The sequence below is a fragment of the Peromyscus eremicus genome, chromosome 1 (assembly GCF_949786415.1).
Source record: "Peromyscus eremicus chromosome 1, PerEre_H2_v1, whole genome shotgun sequence".
Taxonomy (NCBI): domain Eukaryota; kingdom Metazoa; phylum Chordata; class Mammalia; order Rodentia; family Cricetidae; genus Peromyscus; species Peromyscus eremicus.
This window is the reverse complement of record NC_081416.1, coordinates 152794002-152814536: the sequence shown is the minus strand read 5'-3', so window position 1 is coordinate 152814536 and position 20535 is coordinate 152794002. Positions and strand designations below refer to the sequence as shown.

Sequence of the window (20535 nt, the reverse complement as noted above, 5' to 3'; positions counted from 1 at the left end):
GAGCTAGGTGGTGTGTGTGTGTGTATGTGTGTGTTTAAGTAAACCCAGCATTTGGGAAGCTGAGGCAGGAGAATCAAGGCCAGCCTAGGCAACCCAGGGAACTGCTGTCTCAAAAACCATCAAGAATAGTTGACAGCTGGGAATCTAGCTCAGTGGCAGAACACTTTCCTAGGCTATGTGGCACCCTGGGTTCAAACTCTAGCACGAACACACACACACACACACACACACACACACACACACCCACTGGGTATTTGATTCATGTCATTTTCCAACTACAAAAAGTCAAAAATAAGGGCCAGAAAGAAGCCCCTGGGAAAAACACACATGGGGAGCAATGCTAAGAACTAGATCTGGCACCTCAGAAGTCATGAAAGAAGAACAGAGTAAGGTATTTACGGTGCTGAGAAAGAACTCTACAACTAAGAATTCTGTATCTTAGAAAACACCCTCAAACTGAAGGACAAATACTTCCTCTACCAAGAATTGGAGAGAACTGGCTGCCAGGAAGCCTGCAAAGAAATTCCTCAGAGAGAAGAAAACGGTGCCCTTCAAAAACCAGCAGCTACACAGTGAGCACTATGAAAGCCATGGGTGCTGCAGAAACTCCTTCTTGGACTAACAGGAAGGCCTGCACAAGGGACAGAAAGAGGAGGGTGGCCTGTCTTATTCATGGTATGAATGAACAGAGCTACACAGCTGACTTGGGTTAGCTGCAGATGCATTGTGGGTAATGTGACAACCAATAGGAAACATGGGAAAAGAAACAAACTCACCTTACTTAACAAAGTTAAATAAACCACACTGAACTAAGCCATAAACCAATAAAGACTGCTGGAAAGTCTATGACAGCCTGAATGCTGAGCGGAAACTTACAAATAACACGTGGGCCAAGGAAATAAATCCTGTGAGAATTTTCAAATGTTTTGAACTAAATAAAAGGAAAACACAACTTATCAAAGTTTGAAAGTGTAGAAAAACCAAGTCCATCACGGAGGCTTCAGACTTAGGACACCAGGAAAAGAATGAATTAAATCTAAGGAAGAAAGGAAATAATAAATCAAAGCAGAAATAGAGGGTTGCATGGTGTGATGGTGAGCACTATGCACTCTGAATCCAGAATTAAAGCAAAAATCAATAAAATATAAACAAGAGATCAGTGGGGTGGAGAGAAATCAACCAAATTAAAAGCTGGTTTTTAAATAATAAAATTAATAGGTCTCTGGCCAGACAAAAATAGATAGGACACAGGTTAGAGATGAGAGGGAATTCAGTACAAATCCCAGGAAGACTAAAATGATAACCAAGAAACACCAGGAGCTCACCCACACAAAGTGGAGCAATTCTTTACAAGCCACCAAAACTCATCCAAGGAGACATACATGATCCCATCAGGTCTATACAGACATTGGTGTAGGAACTTTCCACAACAGAAAGCACCAGGCCAAGAGAAATTACCTGTGTACATTCATCAGCATTTAAGGAAGAAATCTGTCCAGCCTCTTCAGAAGATTAAGTGGGGAGAATGCTTCCTGGGCCATCTGTGAGTTCCAGTACCCAAACCAGACAATGGGATCATAAGAAACTACAAGGATTTCTCATGAGCAGAGATGCAAAAATCTAAAAGAAAGCATTAGCTAATTAAGTCTAACAATATCAGAAGCTGATGAGATCCACTGTACCATGGCTGGCTGGGATTTTATCTTAGGCAGTCAGGCTCATTGAGTATTTGAGAATCTGTTACTGTAACCTAACACATCAGATGAAAGAGAAAATTATATACATATATATATATATATATATATATATATATATATATATATATATATATATATAAAACAACTGATGAAAGGCATCCATTCATATAAAACATCCATTCATATAAAAAACTGATGTCTTTCAGTAAACTAGGAAGAGGGAATTTCCTCCATTTAATAAAGAATATCTCAAAACAAAACCAAGTACCATCCCATGGCTAACATATATAACAGTGACAACCTGAAAGCTTTCCAATTAAGATCAGGGATGAGGCAAGGATAGCCAACCTCATTTTCCCCTCTTAACTATACTAGAAACTGTTGCTAATGCAGTAAAACCAGAAAAGGAAACAAAAGACATACATATATAACTTAAGACAGAAGTAAAATGGTCTTGGCTCATAAATGATCTTTGGAGTAAAGCTAAAAGAACTATCAAAACATCCTGGAACTAATAAGCAAGGTCACAGGAGCCAAGGTTAGCAACCTCCCTACACACCAGAAGTGAAGAACTACAAACTTTAACTACTTTGCACCCCAAAGTGAATTTATTTGGTATAAATCTAATAGATAATGAAAATAATACCCCCCAAAAAATAAAATAAAATAAGGAGGAAGTCTATGTTCACGGATAGGAATACAATACTGTCAAGCTGTCAGTCCTCAATTTAATCTGTAACTTAAAACTACAAACATAGGAACTTAACTTGAAATGTCAACAAAATGATCTTAAAAGTTACAAAAAAGGAAGCAAAGTGCCCAGAATAGCCAACATCATATTATAAGAGCAGAATAGAGCTGAAGCACTAGCACTGTCACGCTCAAGGCTTACGACAAAAGAACAGTAATCAAGACAGTGTGGTATTAGTAGAAACTGTCATAAATATATGAATGGGACAGAATACAGAGCCCAGAAACAACAGGTGCATAATTAGAGTCATCTGACCTTTCATTAATCAGAAATGTAACATAGAGGAACAAGATGCCTTTCAAACAAGTTGTATCTGAACAACTTGGACACAGACTGCCGCCTCTTCAAAAAGTTTAACTCAAAATGGATCACAGACCTAAATAAAAATGCAAATCTATAAGTCTGAGAAGATTAGGCGAAGAAAATCTTCAAGAAAGCAAGTTTAGCCTATGAACAACAACTTTTTAGCCTATGAACGAAGAAATGAGGTTCATTAGAGTTAAAATGTTCGACTCTGTAAAAAGTACTGTTAAGAAAATGAAAAGATAAAGCAGAACGGGAGAAAAATTATTTTCAAAAGACATCTTTGATAAAGACTATAAACACAGGACTTAAGCTTATTAAGAAAACCACCAGCCGGGCGGTGGTGGTGCACGCTTTTAATCCCAGCACTCAGGAGGTAGAGGCAGGTAGATCTCTGTGAGTTTGAGGCCAGCCTGGGCTATAGGGTGAGTTTCAGGAAAGGTGCAAAGCTACACAGAGAAACCCTATCTCGAAAAACCAAAAGAAAGAAAGAAAACCACCTTGTTTAAAAAAAAAAAAAAAGTGCCTAAGTCCTTAACAGATACCACATCAAAATGACAGACAAGTCAGAACCACGAACCTATCAGAACAGCCCAAATCCAGAAAACAGACACCAATCACTGGCAAGGATAGGGACTCTCAGCTGCTGGGAGCAGAGTGTGTTCTCATTCTGAAAGGCAGCATAGTAGAGATTTACAAAAGCAGCTTACCATACAATCCCACAAACTGGCATTCAAGGGGCTGAAAACATATGCATCTAACAACCTGATGGCTATGGTACCTCTTGAGAACTACAAACAGCTGGGAGCAACCAAGGCGTTTCTTACTTAGTAATGAGTGAACAAACTATGGCACCTCCATAAGTGGAACATTAATTATGCCAGAGCCATGAAGTCATAAAGATTTAAAATATTAATTACTAAGTGAAAGAAGTTGATCTGAAGAGCCTACATGCTGTATGATGTAGGCTCTTCATCATACAGCATTTTGGAAAAGACAAAATTGTGGAGAGCATCAGTAGGGACTGCTGGGGTGAGGATATAGAGAGCAGGAACAGAGACATGGCACAGGACTTCTAGGGTAGTGAAACGACTCATCCTGCTTGTACCTGTCCAAGCTCACAAAATACATTGTACAGCAAGACTGAACCCCATTAAAATATGGACTTTGGGTGATACGTCAATACAGGTTCAACACTTGTATGAAAGTATCACTCTGGTGGGGGATGCTGAAAGTGGGGGAGTGCTATGCATGTGATGGGCCTGGGCACACGTGTGTCATAGTGCTATGAATATAGAACTGGTCTTTAACAGTCTAAAAAACTTTATGCACATGAGTGTTTTGCCTTCATGTTTGTATGTACACCATATGTGTGTGCCTGGTACCCTTGGAAGTCAAAAACCTAGCAGTCTCTTCAGCCCTTTTATTTATGTGTATGGGTGTTTAGCCTGCATATGTGTGTCTCCTGTGAGCAGTACCCATGAAGGCCAGAAGAAAGCATAGGTTCCCCTGAAACTGGATTTACAAATGGATGTGAGCTGCCATGTGGGTGCTAAGAACTGAATCTGGGACTGCTGTAAGAGCAGCCAGTGTACTTAATCCCTAAACCATCTCTCCAGGACTTGTTGTTGTTGTTTAATTGGACAAAAATATCAAAATATAGCCATTTCAAGAGTATGGATGAAAACTAAACTGCTATACACACACACAAATAACCACTTGAAGACTCTGGAAGTTTAGCATTATGTGTTTAAGAAAAAACGTGAAACTTGGGCAGGAGGCTGGGGGGACACATGTCTTTTGAGAACACCTCTTTCACAGCAGCCCCTTCCAAGCTGGGGTAGATCATGAAATCAGAACATTTATACTGAGGGAGGAAGACTATGCTGGCTCATTTTATGTCAACCTGACATAAGCTATACTCTGAGAGGAGAGAACCTCAAATGAGAAATTGCCTCTGTAAGACCAGGCTACAAGCAAGCTTGCAGGAAATTTTCTTAATTGGTAACTGATGGGGAAGGGTCCAGCCCATTGTGGCTGGGGACACCCCTGGCCTGATGGATCCAGGTTCTATAAGAAAACAGGTTGAACAAGCCATGAGGAACAAGCCAGTAAGCAGCACCACTTGATAGCCTCTGCATCACCTCCTGACTCCAGGTTCCTGCCCTGCTTGAGTTCCTGCCCTGACTTCCTTCACTGATGGACTGTACCTGGAAACATAAACAAACCCTTTCATTCCCAAATTACTTTTGGTCGTGGTGTTTCATCACAGGAATAGAAACCCTAACTAAGACACTGACTATATTTCAAACATGGCAGGAAAATTCACCATCCAGAGACTCTTCTGAAAACAACAGCAATTTCAGGGGCAAACAGATGGGAAGAGCCCATATGTCTGTGAGGTTGCAATACTGCCTGGCCCAACCACACTGGCTACAAGGTTAACAGTAAGAACCAGAGCAACACAATGATGGGCCTCCATAACTGCATAGTTCACAGGCCAGGTAGAGTATACTTGGCTATGAACATGCTGCGTGCAAACCTGGGAAGGTGCCAGCTCAACTGTCTCCAGGGAAGACTGCTAAGTTCCAAATTATGGATGTGTTCTCCAAACCACAGACATCTGCTAACAAAACTGAAAACCTTACTGGACTTGGACATGAAAGAACAATGTCTGACCTATCTCAGGCTATGTCACTAAGATATGCTGGCTCAAGGGTGACCAGTAAATAACCAGAATAAAAATAAGAATTTTTTAAAATGCAAAAGATACCAGAGGCTGCTTACTGGAGAATCACTGTGCATAACCAAAAGAACAAAAATAAAGTCATATAGGAAGGATCAAAATGCTGAGTAACTGTTATTTAAGTGTCCTGTTTTAAACCGAAGATCATGGCTTATACCTGACACAAACAGTAGCTCCTGGAGGAGTATCTATGGGTTTAACAAATACACTTTAAAGCAGCAATTATAATTATATTAAAGAACAAAGGGGAAAAACAGCACACGAACAATGTCTAATCTAATAGAGAACACCAATAAAGCCACCAACATTATAAAAAAGGAATCAGTTGTATTTTCTGGAGCTGAAAAGCACAATAACTAAAGCAAAAACATCACCAGAGGTATCCAGGCACCTACTTGAATTAGAAGAACAGAAAGCACAAGATAAGTCGTCAACAGGAATTAAATATTCCACAGAGAAAGGTAAACGAGAAGGTACTGAGGGGGTGGACACGGCTCAATGGTTAAAAGTATGCCCTACTCCTGCAGAGAACCCGGGTTCAGTTTCCAAAGCCCATGTTACATAGCTCACAGTCAACTATACCAGCAACTATAGGGGACCAGAAACTCTCTGGTCTCCATGGGCACACACAGACACATGTAAAATAAACACAACATGCACAGCTAGTACTGGAAAAGAGGACATTTAAGAGCCAGAAAATAGTTTGAAGTTTTTTTAATCTGGGCCATTAAAAAAATTTAAAAAATTTTAATGCCAGAAAAATCTTCTCAAATTAATAAAAGGCATTAATCTATATCCAAGTTCAATAATATAATCCAAGGAAGATAAATACTAATATATACTCTTATACAAATGAAAAACTTGAGACGCAACTAGAGAAGACAGACTCAGGGAGTCCAGGAGGACCCGACCAAAGCAGCAGTTGGCGTTTCAGATCAAAACTGTGGTGCAAGGTACTCTCAAATAAAGATCCTGTGTCCAGTAAAGCTGCTTCCAAAGGACACAAAACTAAGGATGTTCCCAGATAAAGACAGAATTTACAACTATGGAATTTTCTTAGGTTCAAGGAAATGACACCAGATGGTAACTTGAATCCACATAAAAAAATTAAGAACACCGGTAAAGATAATTATGTAGGAAAATATGGAAGATAATGTAAATGCATTTTTTAATTTTCTTCTCTTATTCAAAAAGATAATCACATGGAAAATAGGTGTATAGTTTTAAAATATATTATAGTAACAGGACAAGAAGGAAGAAGAGTCACATAGAAGCTGGAATTCTGCATCTCTCTACAGCAGAGTGGTTAAAATGTAGTCTTTTTAACTCAAGAAATGCCTATAGTGAAACTTATTCTGCTGGGTGGGATCAGAGGTGCAGGTCCATCCGCACTCCAGGAAGAGTGCCCTCAGCTAAAACCAGAAGCCAGTACCTGCATCTCAGGCCCCAAACTGTGAGGAATACACTCCCACGTGAAGAAGGCTGGGCATGTAGTTCAGAGTAATAGTGCTTGCTTAGCACATGTGAGGCCCAAAGTTCAATTCCTAAGATTAGGAGGAAAAGTTTCATTGTTTTGGTTTTGGGGTTTTTAGGTTTTTGTTTTGTTTTTAATTGAAAAGTTACTTTTAAAAAATTCAGAGTAGGTAACAGACACAAAATGGCCAGTAAAGTGGCAGGTGTAAATGAAGCACAAGGTGTAAATGAAGCACACACCCAGAAGGCTGTCAGAATTATAAAGGACAGAGTCTCATAATAGCCCTGGCTGGTCTGGAACTTGCTATGCAAAACAGGCTGGCCTTGAACCCAGAGAGCAAACTGCTTCTGTCTGCAAGTGCTGGGGTCACAGGCAAGAACACCATGCCTGGCTCATCTTTTAACCACAATGTTATCTATCTACATGGTGCAAATACTAAATTCCAAACTCAAAAGGCTACAAGGAAAGGACAGAAAAGATACACAACAGAACCTCAATAAAGCTGGAGTGGCTATAGCAATAGACAGGAACTTTAAGATTAAAGGTCACTACAGAGAAGCCAAGTAACCACAACACTCAGAACACTGAGCTTTAAGTCCAGCCTGAGTTACATAGCAAGAGTGTCTGAGGGAAGTCACTAGAGAAAAGAGAGGCATCAATAAGGGCTGCAGCTCACTGACATATACAGACCCTGGGCTCCATCCCCCAGCACTGGGGGAATCAGCAGCTAGGTGCAGTGCTGCATGCCTGTACTCACAGCAGCAGCAGGTGCAGTGCTGCATACCTGTACTCACAACAGCAGCAGGTGCAGTGCCGCATGCCTATACTCACAACAGCAGCAGGTGCAGTGCTGCATACCTGTACTCAACAGTAAGTGCAGTGCCACATGCCTGTACTCACAACAGCAGCAGATGCAGTGCTGCAAGCCTGTACTCACAACAGCAGTAGATGCAGTGCTGCATGTCTGTATGCTAAACAGCACAATCACATGAGTTCAGTAACTCAGAGCCAGCTTGAGTAACACAGCAAACACCTAGGGAAGAGAGGGGGGAGGATGAAGGGAGGGAGAGAGGGAAGGAGAGAATATTGGTAAACAAGAAGATGCTAAAGAAAAACACCTGTGTGCCTAACAACTTTCTCCAAAGCAGGTTTTTATAGTCATATTTAACAATAAAGCCTGGGTCTCTTAACACCACACCAAGGCAAAAATGTTCAGTCTGTTTACTAGAGATTCTAGTCAGCACAACCAGACCCACCACTCCTCAAAACCAATTCACACTGTTAAAATATAAGAGTAAGGCTTACATGCAATCCGATCCTGCATATAAGAAACCTTACAGCATACACACACACACACACACACACACACACACACACACACACACAAAGTTGTTGAGGAAGGTTGCAGAGACAAAGCTGATACAGAGATACCAACTGAACAAGATCTTATATTCTTATGAGTCACTGGTAAGGGAACAGTAAACAGTTTACCCTAAAAGATATTCCTGCAAAATAAAACTTAAATAACTAAAAATGCACTAAAAATGAAACATCCTGTGTTCAGACATAGTGGCGTACGCTTTAATCTGAGTGTCTGGGAGGCAAAGACAGGTGAGTTACAGCCCAATCTGGTCTACACAAGTGAATTCCAGGACAGTCAAGTCAGGGCTACAGAGAGACAATGTATACTCCAAACTAGTATACGTTTGGGGGACTAGAGATGGCTCAGTGGTTAAGAGCACCTGTTGCTCTTACAGAGGACCCAAGTCTGGTCCCCAGCACTCACATGGTGGCTCACAACTCCCTGCAACTCCAGCTCCAGATGATCCAACACTCTCTTCTGCTGTCCACCTGCTCATCCCCACATGGTATACATACAGATAAAATAATGTCATTTTTTAAAAATTAAGTACACATTAAAAATACTGACCAATGAATTAAAGATCTAAGTGAACTGCAACTGAGGAATTCTAGCAAAGCTCCCTGGAGACTATATGCCACGTGCCTAAAGGACACCTGGGTAAAGATTAGCTTTATTCTTGAAAAACTTCCTTACAGAGAAGTCAAGTTTGTAAATAAGTATTTAACTGAACTTTATACATTTTAAAATATCCCAGTAAGTAGAAAGCTACAAGATATATATAGATATATATATATGTGTGTGTGTGTATGTGTGTGTGTGTGTGTGTGTGTGTGTGTGTGTATATATGTGTGTGTGTGTGTGTGTGTGTGTGTGTGTGTGTGTGTGTGTATATGATCAATTGGAAAGAAATTGGTTGTTTTATTTTTTTAATGTGCATTGGTTTTTGCCTGCATGTATGCTTGTATGAGGATGCCAGATCCTAGAACTGGAGTTATAGACAATTGTGGGCAGCCTATGAATGTGGGTGCTGGGAATTGAACCAGGTCCTTTGGAAGAGCAGCCAGTACTCTTTAATCACTGAGCTGTCTCTCCAGCCCCAAGAAATTACTTTTTTGGGGGGGGGGGGGAGACAGATTTCTCTATGTAGTTTTGGTGCCTGTCCTGGATCTTGCTCTGTAGACCAGGCTGGCCTCAAACTCACAGAGATTCACCTGGCTCTGCCTCTTGAGTGCTGAGATTAAAGGCATGAGCCACCACTGCCTGGCTAGAAATTACATTGTTTAAATGTAGAAAATTTGGTATTTGTTAACAAATTTTGAATTTCTCCTAAGATCCTATTCTGTCACAAATCGATAGTTAAGAAATTATCAGAGCAATAACTCAGTAGATAAAGGATCAGAGTTTGACCCCCAGCATCCATGAAAATGTCAAGTGGGTATGGGACCCCCCCAGAGTAAACATGTGTAGACACATATACACGCACACACGACAAAAAAATTATCAATGAAATGTAGATGTGTGTTTATCTAAACCACGTCATCAACAAAAGAATGAACAATGCAAATACATTTAAAAACAGATTTTACTGTATCTTACTGAAGAAATCAAAAAGCAATTCGGCCTATCAATTCTACCTCCAGGATCTCCCCTGAAGACACACCTCCAACAACACAAAATACAGTCAGATGCAGTACTACTGCACACTACTACACACACAGCTGCAAAACATAGGAAACCCTCAATCCTTAGGAAGCAAAAGAGGCTGAAGAGACAGTGCACTGACAACACACTGGAGCACTGCTCTGTGCAAATTAAGCTTTGAGCTCTAGGAACCAATACAGAGATTACAAGCACATACTATTCACTAGAAAAATGTGCACTGGAGAATGCCATCCTTCATGTAAATACAACCATGAGCATATTAAACACCTGCATATACCAAAAATCCTGAGTTTATATCAACACTTTGTTCTATCTAGTCTAACATCAAACAAGCCATTTCAGTTTGTCCCTGTTCATGACTTCTTTGCCTAACACTGAGAAACCTGACATAGACATATATACACACACACACACACACACACACACACACACACACACACACACACTTACTATTTGTGCAGAAGGAATAAAGCTTGAATCAGAAACTGAAAGCATAAGCTACTTACAGTCAGAAGATGGAAACCTGGGCAGAAGAAACAGAATTTCAGTAAGACTGGTTCCTCACCGTCTCATGGCAGTGTAAGAGGAAGAGGCAGTGAGTGGCACAGTAGAAGAAGAGTGAGTGACACTTCTCTGATATATCTCACTCAGCTCTGACTCAGAATCACATTAACTTTCAGACCTTTTACATACCTCCCAGATAAACCATTAATCCAGCCGGGATGTGGAGTGAAGCCACAGTAAAATATAAAGAGCAACAAATCAACCCAAGGGGCAACACAATCCTAGTGAAGGTGATGAAAGCGGAAAGGGAACACACAGAACCAATCAAAGGAACTGTGGGCACTGGTTCCGTGACTCCCACTATAAGAAACTGTACACAATGGAACAGTGTGTTTCTCCCAGGAGTACAAACAAGCACTACTAAGACTGCCTTAGTGTGCTTCACAGACAAGTGTGCATAACTGTCAGACTAGCTGATGGTGGAAAAAGACGTCACAAACATGGATAATCCAATGGATCATATGGTCTCAGGCTAGAACCAAGTCTCAGTATAAAGGTACAGTTTTAATATACTCAGACATTAATGTGTATCTGTTAGCGTACATAACATACACAGCTCTGCCCGCTGGATAGGCTGAGCATTGACACCTCAGTGGCAAACACATGTAAGTAGCTGTTGGTCTCTAGGCACCACTGTCTTAGGAATGAGGGCTCCTTGGAGAAGTTCATTCTTTGTCTGGGACAGGAGAAAAAGCAGAAGATAAGTATGTAATGTTTGGGTGTTTAAGAGCAAACGTACTCGAGATCTGAAAGAACTTAGCTTGATGCAAGCCTATGGTTGTAGACCCTGGACCCAGGAGAGGAGGACATCAAGTTCAAGCCAACCAGAGCGACCCAGTGGGGTCCTGCCTCAGAAAAAGTTTTACATTCATACAAATGAAAGTATAGTTTCGAGTTACAGTTTAAAAGTTAAGACTGACTCTATGAAACTGATACTATTTCATTTGGGTCTTCAGCAGAAAACACAAGCATACTGCTGGACACTTATTCTTTGCTTCTACCATCACAGCATTCTACAAGGGGGAAGCTATTTGAAAAAAGCAACACAAATACATAAGAGCAGGCTCAAAATAAGTTCATGAACATGGAAAGTTATTTAATGACAGCACGCTTGAAGTTACATGTCTAAAGATACAACAGTCCTACAAAGAGGCTTGTACCTGGAGGTCAGCACAGAAAGCCTCCCGTAAGTGGCAGCTAAGAAGGAGGAACAGGGTGCTCCTGGAGTGGGTGTGATGTGATGGTTTGGTTTGGGAGTTGGGTGATTAGAAAGGAAAAACCATTTTTAAGTACAAAATATGTGTACAGATGATCAACATTGGCTAGAAAAACAGATCTATTATATTTTTAGGCAGTCTTTCAAATTCAGTCCTCTGTTCTAAATTATCCATTAACAGATTCAAGCTCACCCCTTTATCATTAAAATACATATTTCAAAAAACTCTGACACTGGCAACTGCTCTAGTTACAGCTTGGACTTTTCTAGGACATAATTTCACTTTGTTTAAGCAAGAATTCATTAAAGAAGCTATAAATAACCTTTAAATATTTAGCCATGAATAGAGAGTAGACTGGGGTTGATGGCTTAGTTTAGTACTAATATGGAATGCTTTTTAAAAGCTACATTTTAGCATGCATCAAGCTAATGATCAACACTTGCACTGTAATGGTCAATCTGAGACTGAATGTCTCTTTTAAGGTGTTTGGCTACAAGTAAATACAATATTTCACTTTTTTTTTTTTACTGGTAGCAAAGCAGCCTTGAAGAATGAAAATAAGAGAAAGATTGAAACATTAAAAAAAATATTTATTTTAAAAAAAAATCTATTTTTTTAAAGCATCTGACAAATTTTTCTCTCCCAAACGATAATCCCAGTAAAGACTGTATGCACAGGGAAAAAAGATGCTTGCGGGACTTGAACTCGAGAAATTTGTGGTGTGGTCTGTGTAAGTATACACACAAATCAAAGACATTTTCATACACAATTCTAAACCAGCAAGTTCACAACATTTTAGAAACCAAGTTTCATAAAAATTTTACTTGCAAAAAAAAAGTACAAAATATTATTCTTCTAGTCAAAATTTCCCATAAGGTTTGTGTAGCTTCTTGCCTTAAACATTACAGTATGACATTCAAAGGAGTTTTCAAAGAACCACCTAGCTGTGAAACCTACAAGAGATGTAGATTTTTTAAAGTGCCTTTAAAATGTGAAAGCAAGTAATATAATTGTTGAATCTATTTGAAAATTTAAAAGTTTCTTTAACACAATCCATATGGCAAGCACAACATCACAGCTGGTACAAAACTGCCTGTTTTTAGTTGGAAACACAAAAACAATGCATGACAGTATTCTTTGAAAAGTAAATTGAAATGCTACTACTGTATCCTAAGGCCAACTAGACAATATTCAGAGAATTAACAAAGCCAGCAGAATATTACAGTATTCAAACATTTACTTTGACTTTTTAAATGCCATCGATAAAGGTGCGAGAACTATTGCCAAGTGAAGCAAGACGTCTTTCCAACTCCAAGGGCCGAATCTGCTATGCGTCCTAAAATGAAGCTTGAGCTGTAGGTGAAGCCCATTCCCTCTCTAGTTTCTCTGCTGCAATCTGGCAGCTTTGAACTTGGAAACCCTCTTTGCAGATTCTTCCGGTGCTTCTGACAGAACTTCTTTTCGCTCTGGAATAGTGGGTAGGGCATGATGAGCAATGGCTAAGTACGGTGCAAAGGAGGGTGATGAAAATTCTTTTTCTATTACAGTTCCAGAAAAAGCCTGTAAGACAAAAATGTATGGTAGTAAATGTAAATAAAATGCACACAAAAATCTTTACCCTCCATTAGCAAGGTTTTTTTTTTTTTTTTTTAAATTAAAACTAAAGTAACAAGAATTCTGGATAATAAACATCAAAATACTGACTGCTCAGATAAATCAAATAACATTTTCCTTCTATTTTTTGTTTGTTTGTTTTTCGAGACAGGGTCTCTCTCTGTAGCCCTGGCTGTCCTGGAACTCAACTCACTCTGTAGACCAGGCTGGCCTCAAACTTGGAGATCCATCTGTCTGGGATTAAAGGCATGTGCCACCACTGCCCAGGTTAACATTATTTTTCTTAATTACACTATCAAATACACAGAATTTTTTATGATGGACATACAAGAAAACAAAATGTAAGCTGGGTGTGGTGGATCATGTCTTTAATCCCAGCACTAAGGAGGCACAATCAGGCAGAAGGATCTCTGTAAGTTTGAGGCTAGCCAGCACTACACAGAGAGACCCTGTCTCCAAAAAAAAAAAAAAAAAAAAAAAAAGAGAGAGAGAGAGAGAGGAAAAAAAATGTAAATCATGTTTTGTCTGAGAAAACACAAAATGACAAATAAAGGTCCCCCAAAACACACTTCATCATCTCCAGCTCTCTGTAAAACATCTACTAAACACAGAAGCTACAAGGGTGTAAATGAGACTTCTGTCCAGGATCCCATGCCTCCCTGCTGCCTGACAGTCAAAAGTTTCATTTCACCAATGCTGATATTTCTCTTGTGGGTCTTATTTATACAAGTTTTCAAGTTCTTTATTGCACTTTGCCTCCATTTTTTGAAGGAGATCAGTAAAACCTAAAAAACAAAGGTGCTGAGACTAATGTGAATCAGAACAACTTTCAAAATTCTAGGATAAACAATCCAATGTCACAAATTAGATGTGTCAGCAAAAAAAAAAAAAAAAAAAGGCAAAATCAAACAAACCCACTCTTTCACTGTGGCCAAGTGCTCGTGGAACTGCATCTAATAAAAATCAACTATGTTCAACTGGAAGGAGACTAGTGACACAGAAATCGCAGAATGTCGTGCTGTGTCTTTTTATATCAAGAAAAAATGAAGACCAAGGAATCACTTTTTAAAAACTACCTAGTATTTAGAACCTCTCCCTTGTTAAGAACTTAAGCAAAAACTAAAAACTTTAAAAACTGACACATAAAGTTCTGAGTACATTTTACCTAGTTTTGTCTACCAAGTGTTGGAAACGCAGAAAACGTACCCCTTAGTTTAGAAACCACTGTCAGTCAGCTCCTTGGTACTTTGGCTCAAGTAGCCCACTTCTTCCTACACTTTTTGTTTTTTTTCTGAAACTGTGCATGTCTGCCACAATGTACACGTCCAGGTCAGGGGACAGCTTGTGGGAGTTGATTATTTCCTTCCATAGTGGGTCCCTGAGATCACAATCAGGCTCATCAGGATGGCAGCAGCAGGCACCTTTAGCCACGGAGCCATCCCACTGGCTCTCCTGTACTCTCTTTAAGTAAGACTTTCTGTTGCTTTACTTCTCTCCACCCCACTGTTCTCAGCTTATCCCACCATACAGAATGCACCTTCCTCACAGCATCTGAGGCCATGCTGGTAAGCTCAGAACACTAACTTCTAGACACTCCATGCCATGATGAGCATGAAGCCTTCATATTATCTTAAAAATGTGTCTGGGGGAAAAAAAAAAAAAAACACAAGCTGAGGATTAATGGCATCTCCTCTGAATTATTAGAATAAACCACAAAGAATAGGCCTGTGAGATAGAAAACATAGAATTAAGACACAGACCTCAGTCACTCCTGAGGGCAAAAGCTTCTTTGGGTGATTTTCTTGGAGTTCTTCCAGAGTGCTCCCACTGGCATCAGCGCACGAGGCCTCCTCCCAGCTGGTGCTCCTCAGAACGCCCCTCCGGTCGTCCACCTCAGCAGCACTGCTCTCGCTGGTGTCGCTGCAGACACTATTCTCTCTGCTGCGAGACTTGAGGATGGACTTCCGAGGGACATACTCTCCATTCACAACGTCCACAAAGACCCTGCAGCAGTCCAGAAACCCACTTCACTTCAAGGGCTCATAACTGACAGGATCTTCACAGAGATTTCTTGATTTTTTTCTACAGATTATCTAAGATTTGTTTTTTGAGGCTATTTGTTTGAGACAGGGTCTCATGTAGCTGAGGCTAATTCTGCCACCTCCACTTCCCAAGTGCTGGAGTCACACATGCCTCACCAAATCCAATTGAGTTTTCTTGCTAAAATGTCATATTCAAAGTAAGTTTGCAACTTCACAGAACATACCTTATATTACTTTCGAAGATGAGTTTGGGGCCCAATAAAATACAGTGTGTTACTTATAAATATGTTTCAGGTGAAAACAGCTTGATTTGCCAAAAATTTTATACACACCTACTTCAAAACATCAGGAATTTTCACCAGTTTGCCAATATGGGTCGTAAATGGTAGTGTTTTCAAGCTGTTCCCCGCTCTGACAGGTACAATACAGGACAAGCTCATGATAGTTGTGACAAGCAAGTTCTACAAGGAACACCAGCCTCCAATTCTCCAGGGACATACGAAGAGGACTACGAGGAAGAAACACCCAGCACGCCAGCAGTTCATGTGGCAAGCCATGTGGTACTTGGCCTCTAAGTGGAGCCAGTAGACTACCTCACTCTTTGGTGAGAACCTCCCTGTAAGCAGCCTCCTGCAAACTGGAAAAAGAAGCAAAGGTCCACAGACCACCCAGAACCATCACTCACCTGTAAATATCAGCAGGGCTCCTGATTGCAGGCAGCTCATGGGTAGCATGGCTGCCAGCACTGCTCTTTCGTTTCCGTTTGGCTTCCTCTTTCTTTTCACTGAATTTTAAAGTAGTATTTTTCCCAGTGTTTATTCGAACCTAAAATTGATTCACGAGAAAAAGAAAATCAAAAACTTTCAGAAAAAAAAATCCAGTCCCACATTAAAACAAATAAACTGTTACAGTTATCAGCAAGAGACACAGCTGAAATTTTTTGGCACTGAAATTATGTATGTGACCAAGTCTGACTCTTTTGTCACATTTCTACACCACCACCATCTACTTCAACAGCCTATTCTATCACCTGTGTTTTTACCATTGTATGCAAAGCAAAATACATTTAAACTAAATTCTATACTGATTATAAGCTTCATCTCCCCTGCCTTCCCCTTATAAATGCATTTGTGTCTTAATCCATGTGCTGCTAGCATGAGTCACAAGTACAACCGCAGATAACGTTTAACTGTCTGAACTGCTTAAATACCACTAACTTCAGAAAACAAATCAGACTAAGGAAAAGCTAAACTCACTCAAGACTGAAAGCTACTCTCTTGTGCTGACCTGCCATTTATATCACACTTTCTGTAACATTCCTTCTAAGAGTATTTGTGTGTTTGGCTTTATCTAATGAAATTAAGAAAAATTAAAAGCCTGGGGGAAAAAATTAACAATGCTTCAGTTTCAACTGTTCCCCCCAAATTCCAAAGGCCCTTTAGCTTAATTAGAATTAAGGAAAAAAATACACATAATTATTTCACTTTCTAATAGGGCAGGGATAACTAATGCTTAAGAAATATCAAGTAAGCATTAAGGTATCTCCTTACATAATAATCAGATACTGCAGACTATCCTACTGACCAGTGGGGAGGCCACTTGCTGCTGACCAGCTCTACCTTACAGGCCTTCAGAAACCCTAAAACACATACCTCAGGCCCTTCAACACAATGCACAGAGCAGAGGGAATGGGCGGGGGGTGGACTGGTGGTAGCCCACCCTTCATCCACAGCTAGTCCACTTTCAACTATTTTTTTCAAGACAGGGTTTCTCTGTGTAGTTTTGCGCCTTTCCTGGAACTCACTTTGTAGACCAGGCTGGCCTCGAACTCACAGAGATCCGCCTGGCTCTGCCTCCCAACTGCTGGGATTAAAGGTGCGCGCCATCACCACTATTTTAAATATTGGGCTTCTACAGTTAGGTATGGAAGAACAAAGGCTTCTAGTACTAAAACAAAGTTTGAAAACAATGGATCACAAGATCTCTACAGTCAATCTCAGCTCCAAAATACTAAAATTCTAAACCCATTATTACACGTCTATATTTAATTTGTCAAAAAAAAAAGACCCAGTTTTTATTCCCCCTCCCCCTAAGTTTTTCTTGTTGCTCAGAATACCAGTACTCACTTGACACCCACATAAAACAACAACCTGGTGTTTAAAAAACGAAACAAAACTAAATAAAATAAATAACTAATCCTATAGGCATTTTCAGATCCCAACGTAAACCAAATGATGACAATTTAATCACCTGGAATAAGGGCAGGTGAGTCACAGTCACTTTATTCAAGTTTAGTGTGACCACCCTCAGCTAACTATTTCTTTTTCCATTATGTGCACTGGTCAGACAAGAGGAAAAGATGTTTTTCCTGTTTGGCAGTATTAACAATCTTAATTACTATTTATGTTTTTCTCTTTAAAATACAGGATAGATGATGTTTAATGACAACAAAGTTAAGAAGTATACAAACCCTTTTAGGTTCAACAGTATGAGAGAAATATATTGTTGGTACAGAATTATCTGCTGAAATAGTGTGGTCACTTTCATTATCATCATCATCATCACCACCACCACCATCAGCATCTTCATCATCTTCATCATCTTCATCTTCTTCATTGCTATGGTAAGAATTTGAACCATTCACTGAACAATTCAAATGACTACTGGCTTGACCATTAGGGAGTCCTGCATTTTGAGCTTGCATACAACATCTGCCAGGGGCAAAGGAGTCTGTCACTGGAGGTACCACATTCACATCTGTGCCATGATCTTCCTTTTCCTCCTCAGAAGACACTGTGTCTTCTCCATTTGCAATCACAGTATCAGGCTTACTAGGTGAAGAAATCAGAGTATTAGTAAGACCAAACAAATACAGAGAATTAACAGAAGCAAAGTTCTTACACCCCTCAACATACTGCTGCTACTCAAACATAAGACCTCTCAGGACATGTATATTTTATCTCTGGACACTGGCTAGATGTAGTATGAATATGATATAATTAAGAAATATGGTTGTGGTGGTGCACACCTTTAATCCCAGCACTAGGGAAGCAGGGGCAGGCTGATCTCTGAGTTCAAGGCCAGCCTGGTCTACAAAGTGAGTTCCAGAACAGCCAGGACTACACAGAGAAACCCTGTCTCAAAAAAACCAGAAAGAAAGAAAAAAAAGAGAGGAGAGAGAGAAAGAAAGAAAGCAAGAAAGGGAGGACAGAGGAGGGGAGAGGAAAGGAAGGGAGGGGAGGAGGGGCGGAGAGGAAGAAAAAGAAATTTGTAAGAGGTTATCTACCCTATTTCCTGAGACCACTCCTGCTACACACAAGTTTGCTTAGTGTTCTCTCCCCCACACACACATACTTCTGTCTCTCTTTTAAGTTCCCATATATAAATCTGTAATAAAGCCTCTTAAACTAAAAGAGTAATTTTTAAAAATAAGTGTTCTATTTTTAAGACCAGAAATTAATGCCCCAAACCCCCAACCTATAACATACTATTATTTTTTATTTTTGGCCTCAGAAATTTTTTAACAGTGTGTACCAGAATTTTTCAACATTAAGGATTTCTAAATGTGCACATGAACATATATTTACACACAAATGCACATTTATCACACTTTATTCCATAAAGGATCTGAAGACCTTACAAAAATAACCAAACTAAAATTGCAACAGAAATGAAATGACATCATTCAAAAATAGAGAGAATCATGACTAAGACTCCTAAATCCAGCACTGGTTTTAAAAAATGACTAATACCAGTGATCAAAAGGACCTAACAATTCATAGGTAGAACAGTAGGGGAAACTTTTTGTGTCCTATTTTTCACAGAAACTAATTACTGCATATGGTATATCATTTAAGCAAAATAATATAGGAACTTCTGTAGTAGCAAACTTCATATAACACTCTGACAATTCTAAGTGAGTGCTAATGTGTATTTTAAATAGCAGTTTGGTGAAACTCATACACAGAACTACCTGACTAGATTACAAACTGCCGGCTCAATAAACAGAAAGTTTGTAAATGAAATTCAAGGACAAACATTTTACAGTATCAAATTTAAACCCAAAGCCAATTTTTCTTTTTAACAAGGCACCCAAGGACAGAGCATTATCTTGAGTATATCACTTAAAATTTGTTATTTAGGAAAGGGGATGTGGCAGTGTAGAATGCTTGTCTTGCAGGATAGAGGCATTAGTTCAATCCCCAGCACCCCAAAAAATAAAGTTTGGTCAACTTCAAATTTTTTGTTCGTATTTAATGCAATTACTGGTTATCAAGTATAATTACTTCATTATATATCATTGGTGAGATCTGAGGAACACAGAGATTATGGTTTTCAGTGTAAGTGTGCATAAGAACAGCAATGTGCTTTCCTAAAAAGAAATATTGTACAAAAATAATAATCATTTGAGGACAGAAGGACTGCTGATAGGTCTACGGTCTTCTGCACTTTCTTCAATGAGCATACACTATCTTATAAATGAGGAAAAGTACATATTCTCTTGAGAAAACAATATGTCATTAAGCACCTATCAAGTTCACCCAGCAATTCTTCTTGTCTCTCCAGCTCTTCAAGTCGAGCCCATAGTTCCTCATCAGCAAGCAAATCCTTGGGTTTTATATCATTTTCAAAATCTGCTTCAAAAATATTTGAAGTTTTTGGTTTGGAATGAGGTTTATGAGCAATTCGCTGTTTTCCTATTTAAAAAAGAAAAAAGACATGACTGTTAGTAGTCTACATGAGAAAGTCAAGGTCTAGAGCTGGTAAGACCTTCTTTTGAGGAGAGGAAGTATTGAAAAAGAGGGGGCACTTCATGAGTGCAACTCAGCCTCCTAAACCTGCTCAATCAGGCAGTTCAGAGGAGTGTACACACCTTAGGGAGTGTAAGGAGCTGCTCTGGGACTTCAACACCACACAAGCACAAAGTCAAGATTCACCCTGGTTCAATGCAAAATTCCACCCAAGTAATATCCATTTACCATCCTAAGTCAAGAGACTCCATTTACTAGGGTGATAAGAAACACACTGCCATAAGATACTTCAAACCCTAAGGCACTGCCAAGAATGCATACCACAGGAGGAATTGATAGAGGCTAATCTCT

General features: G+C 39.6%; 1 protein-coding gene across 6 annotated transcripts in view; it reads right to left on the bottom strand.

Annotated features, from left to right (window-relative positions):
- Window positions 1-20535, bottom strand: part of Uri1 (URI1 prefoldin like chaperone) — an 85687-nt gene that overhangs the window by 11325 nt on the left and 53827 nt on the right. For 5 of the 6 annotated variants that reach the window (XM_059274772.1, XM_059274753.1, XM_059274760.1 and 2 more), the window contains 5 exons: window positions 19962-20130; window positions 17904-18264; window positions 16119-16258; window positions 15152-15395; window positions 11632-13337 (listed from right to left, as the gene is read on the bottom strand). In XM_059274772.1, the coding sequence (XP_059130755.1) occupies window positions 13155-13337; window positions 15152-15395; window positions 16119-16258; window positions 17904-18264; window positions 19962-20130 (1097 nt within the window). In that variant the 3' untranslated portion in view covers window positions 11632-13154. Of the gene's footprint in view, window positions 1-11631; window positions 13338-15151; window positions 15396-16118; window positions 16259-17903; window positions 18265-19961; window positions 20131-20535 lie in introns of those variants that run through there. The other variant, XR_009381649.1, reaches the window with a different exon arrangement.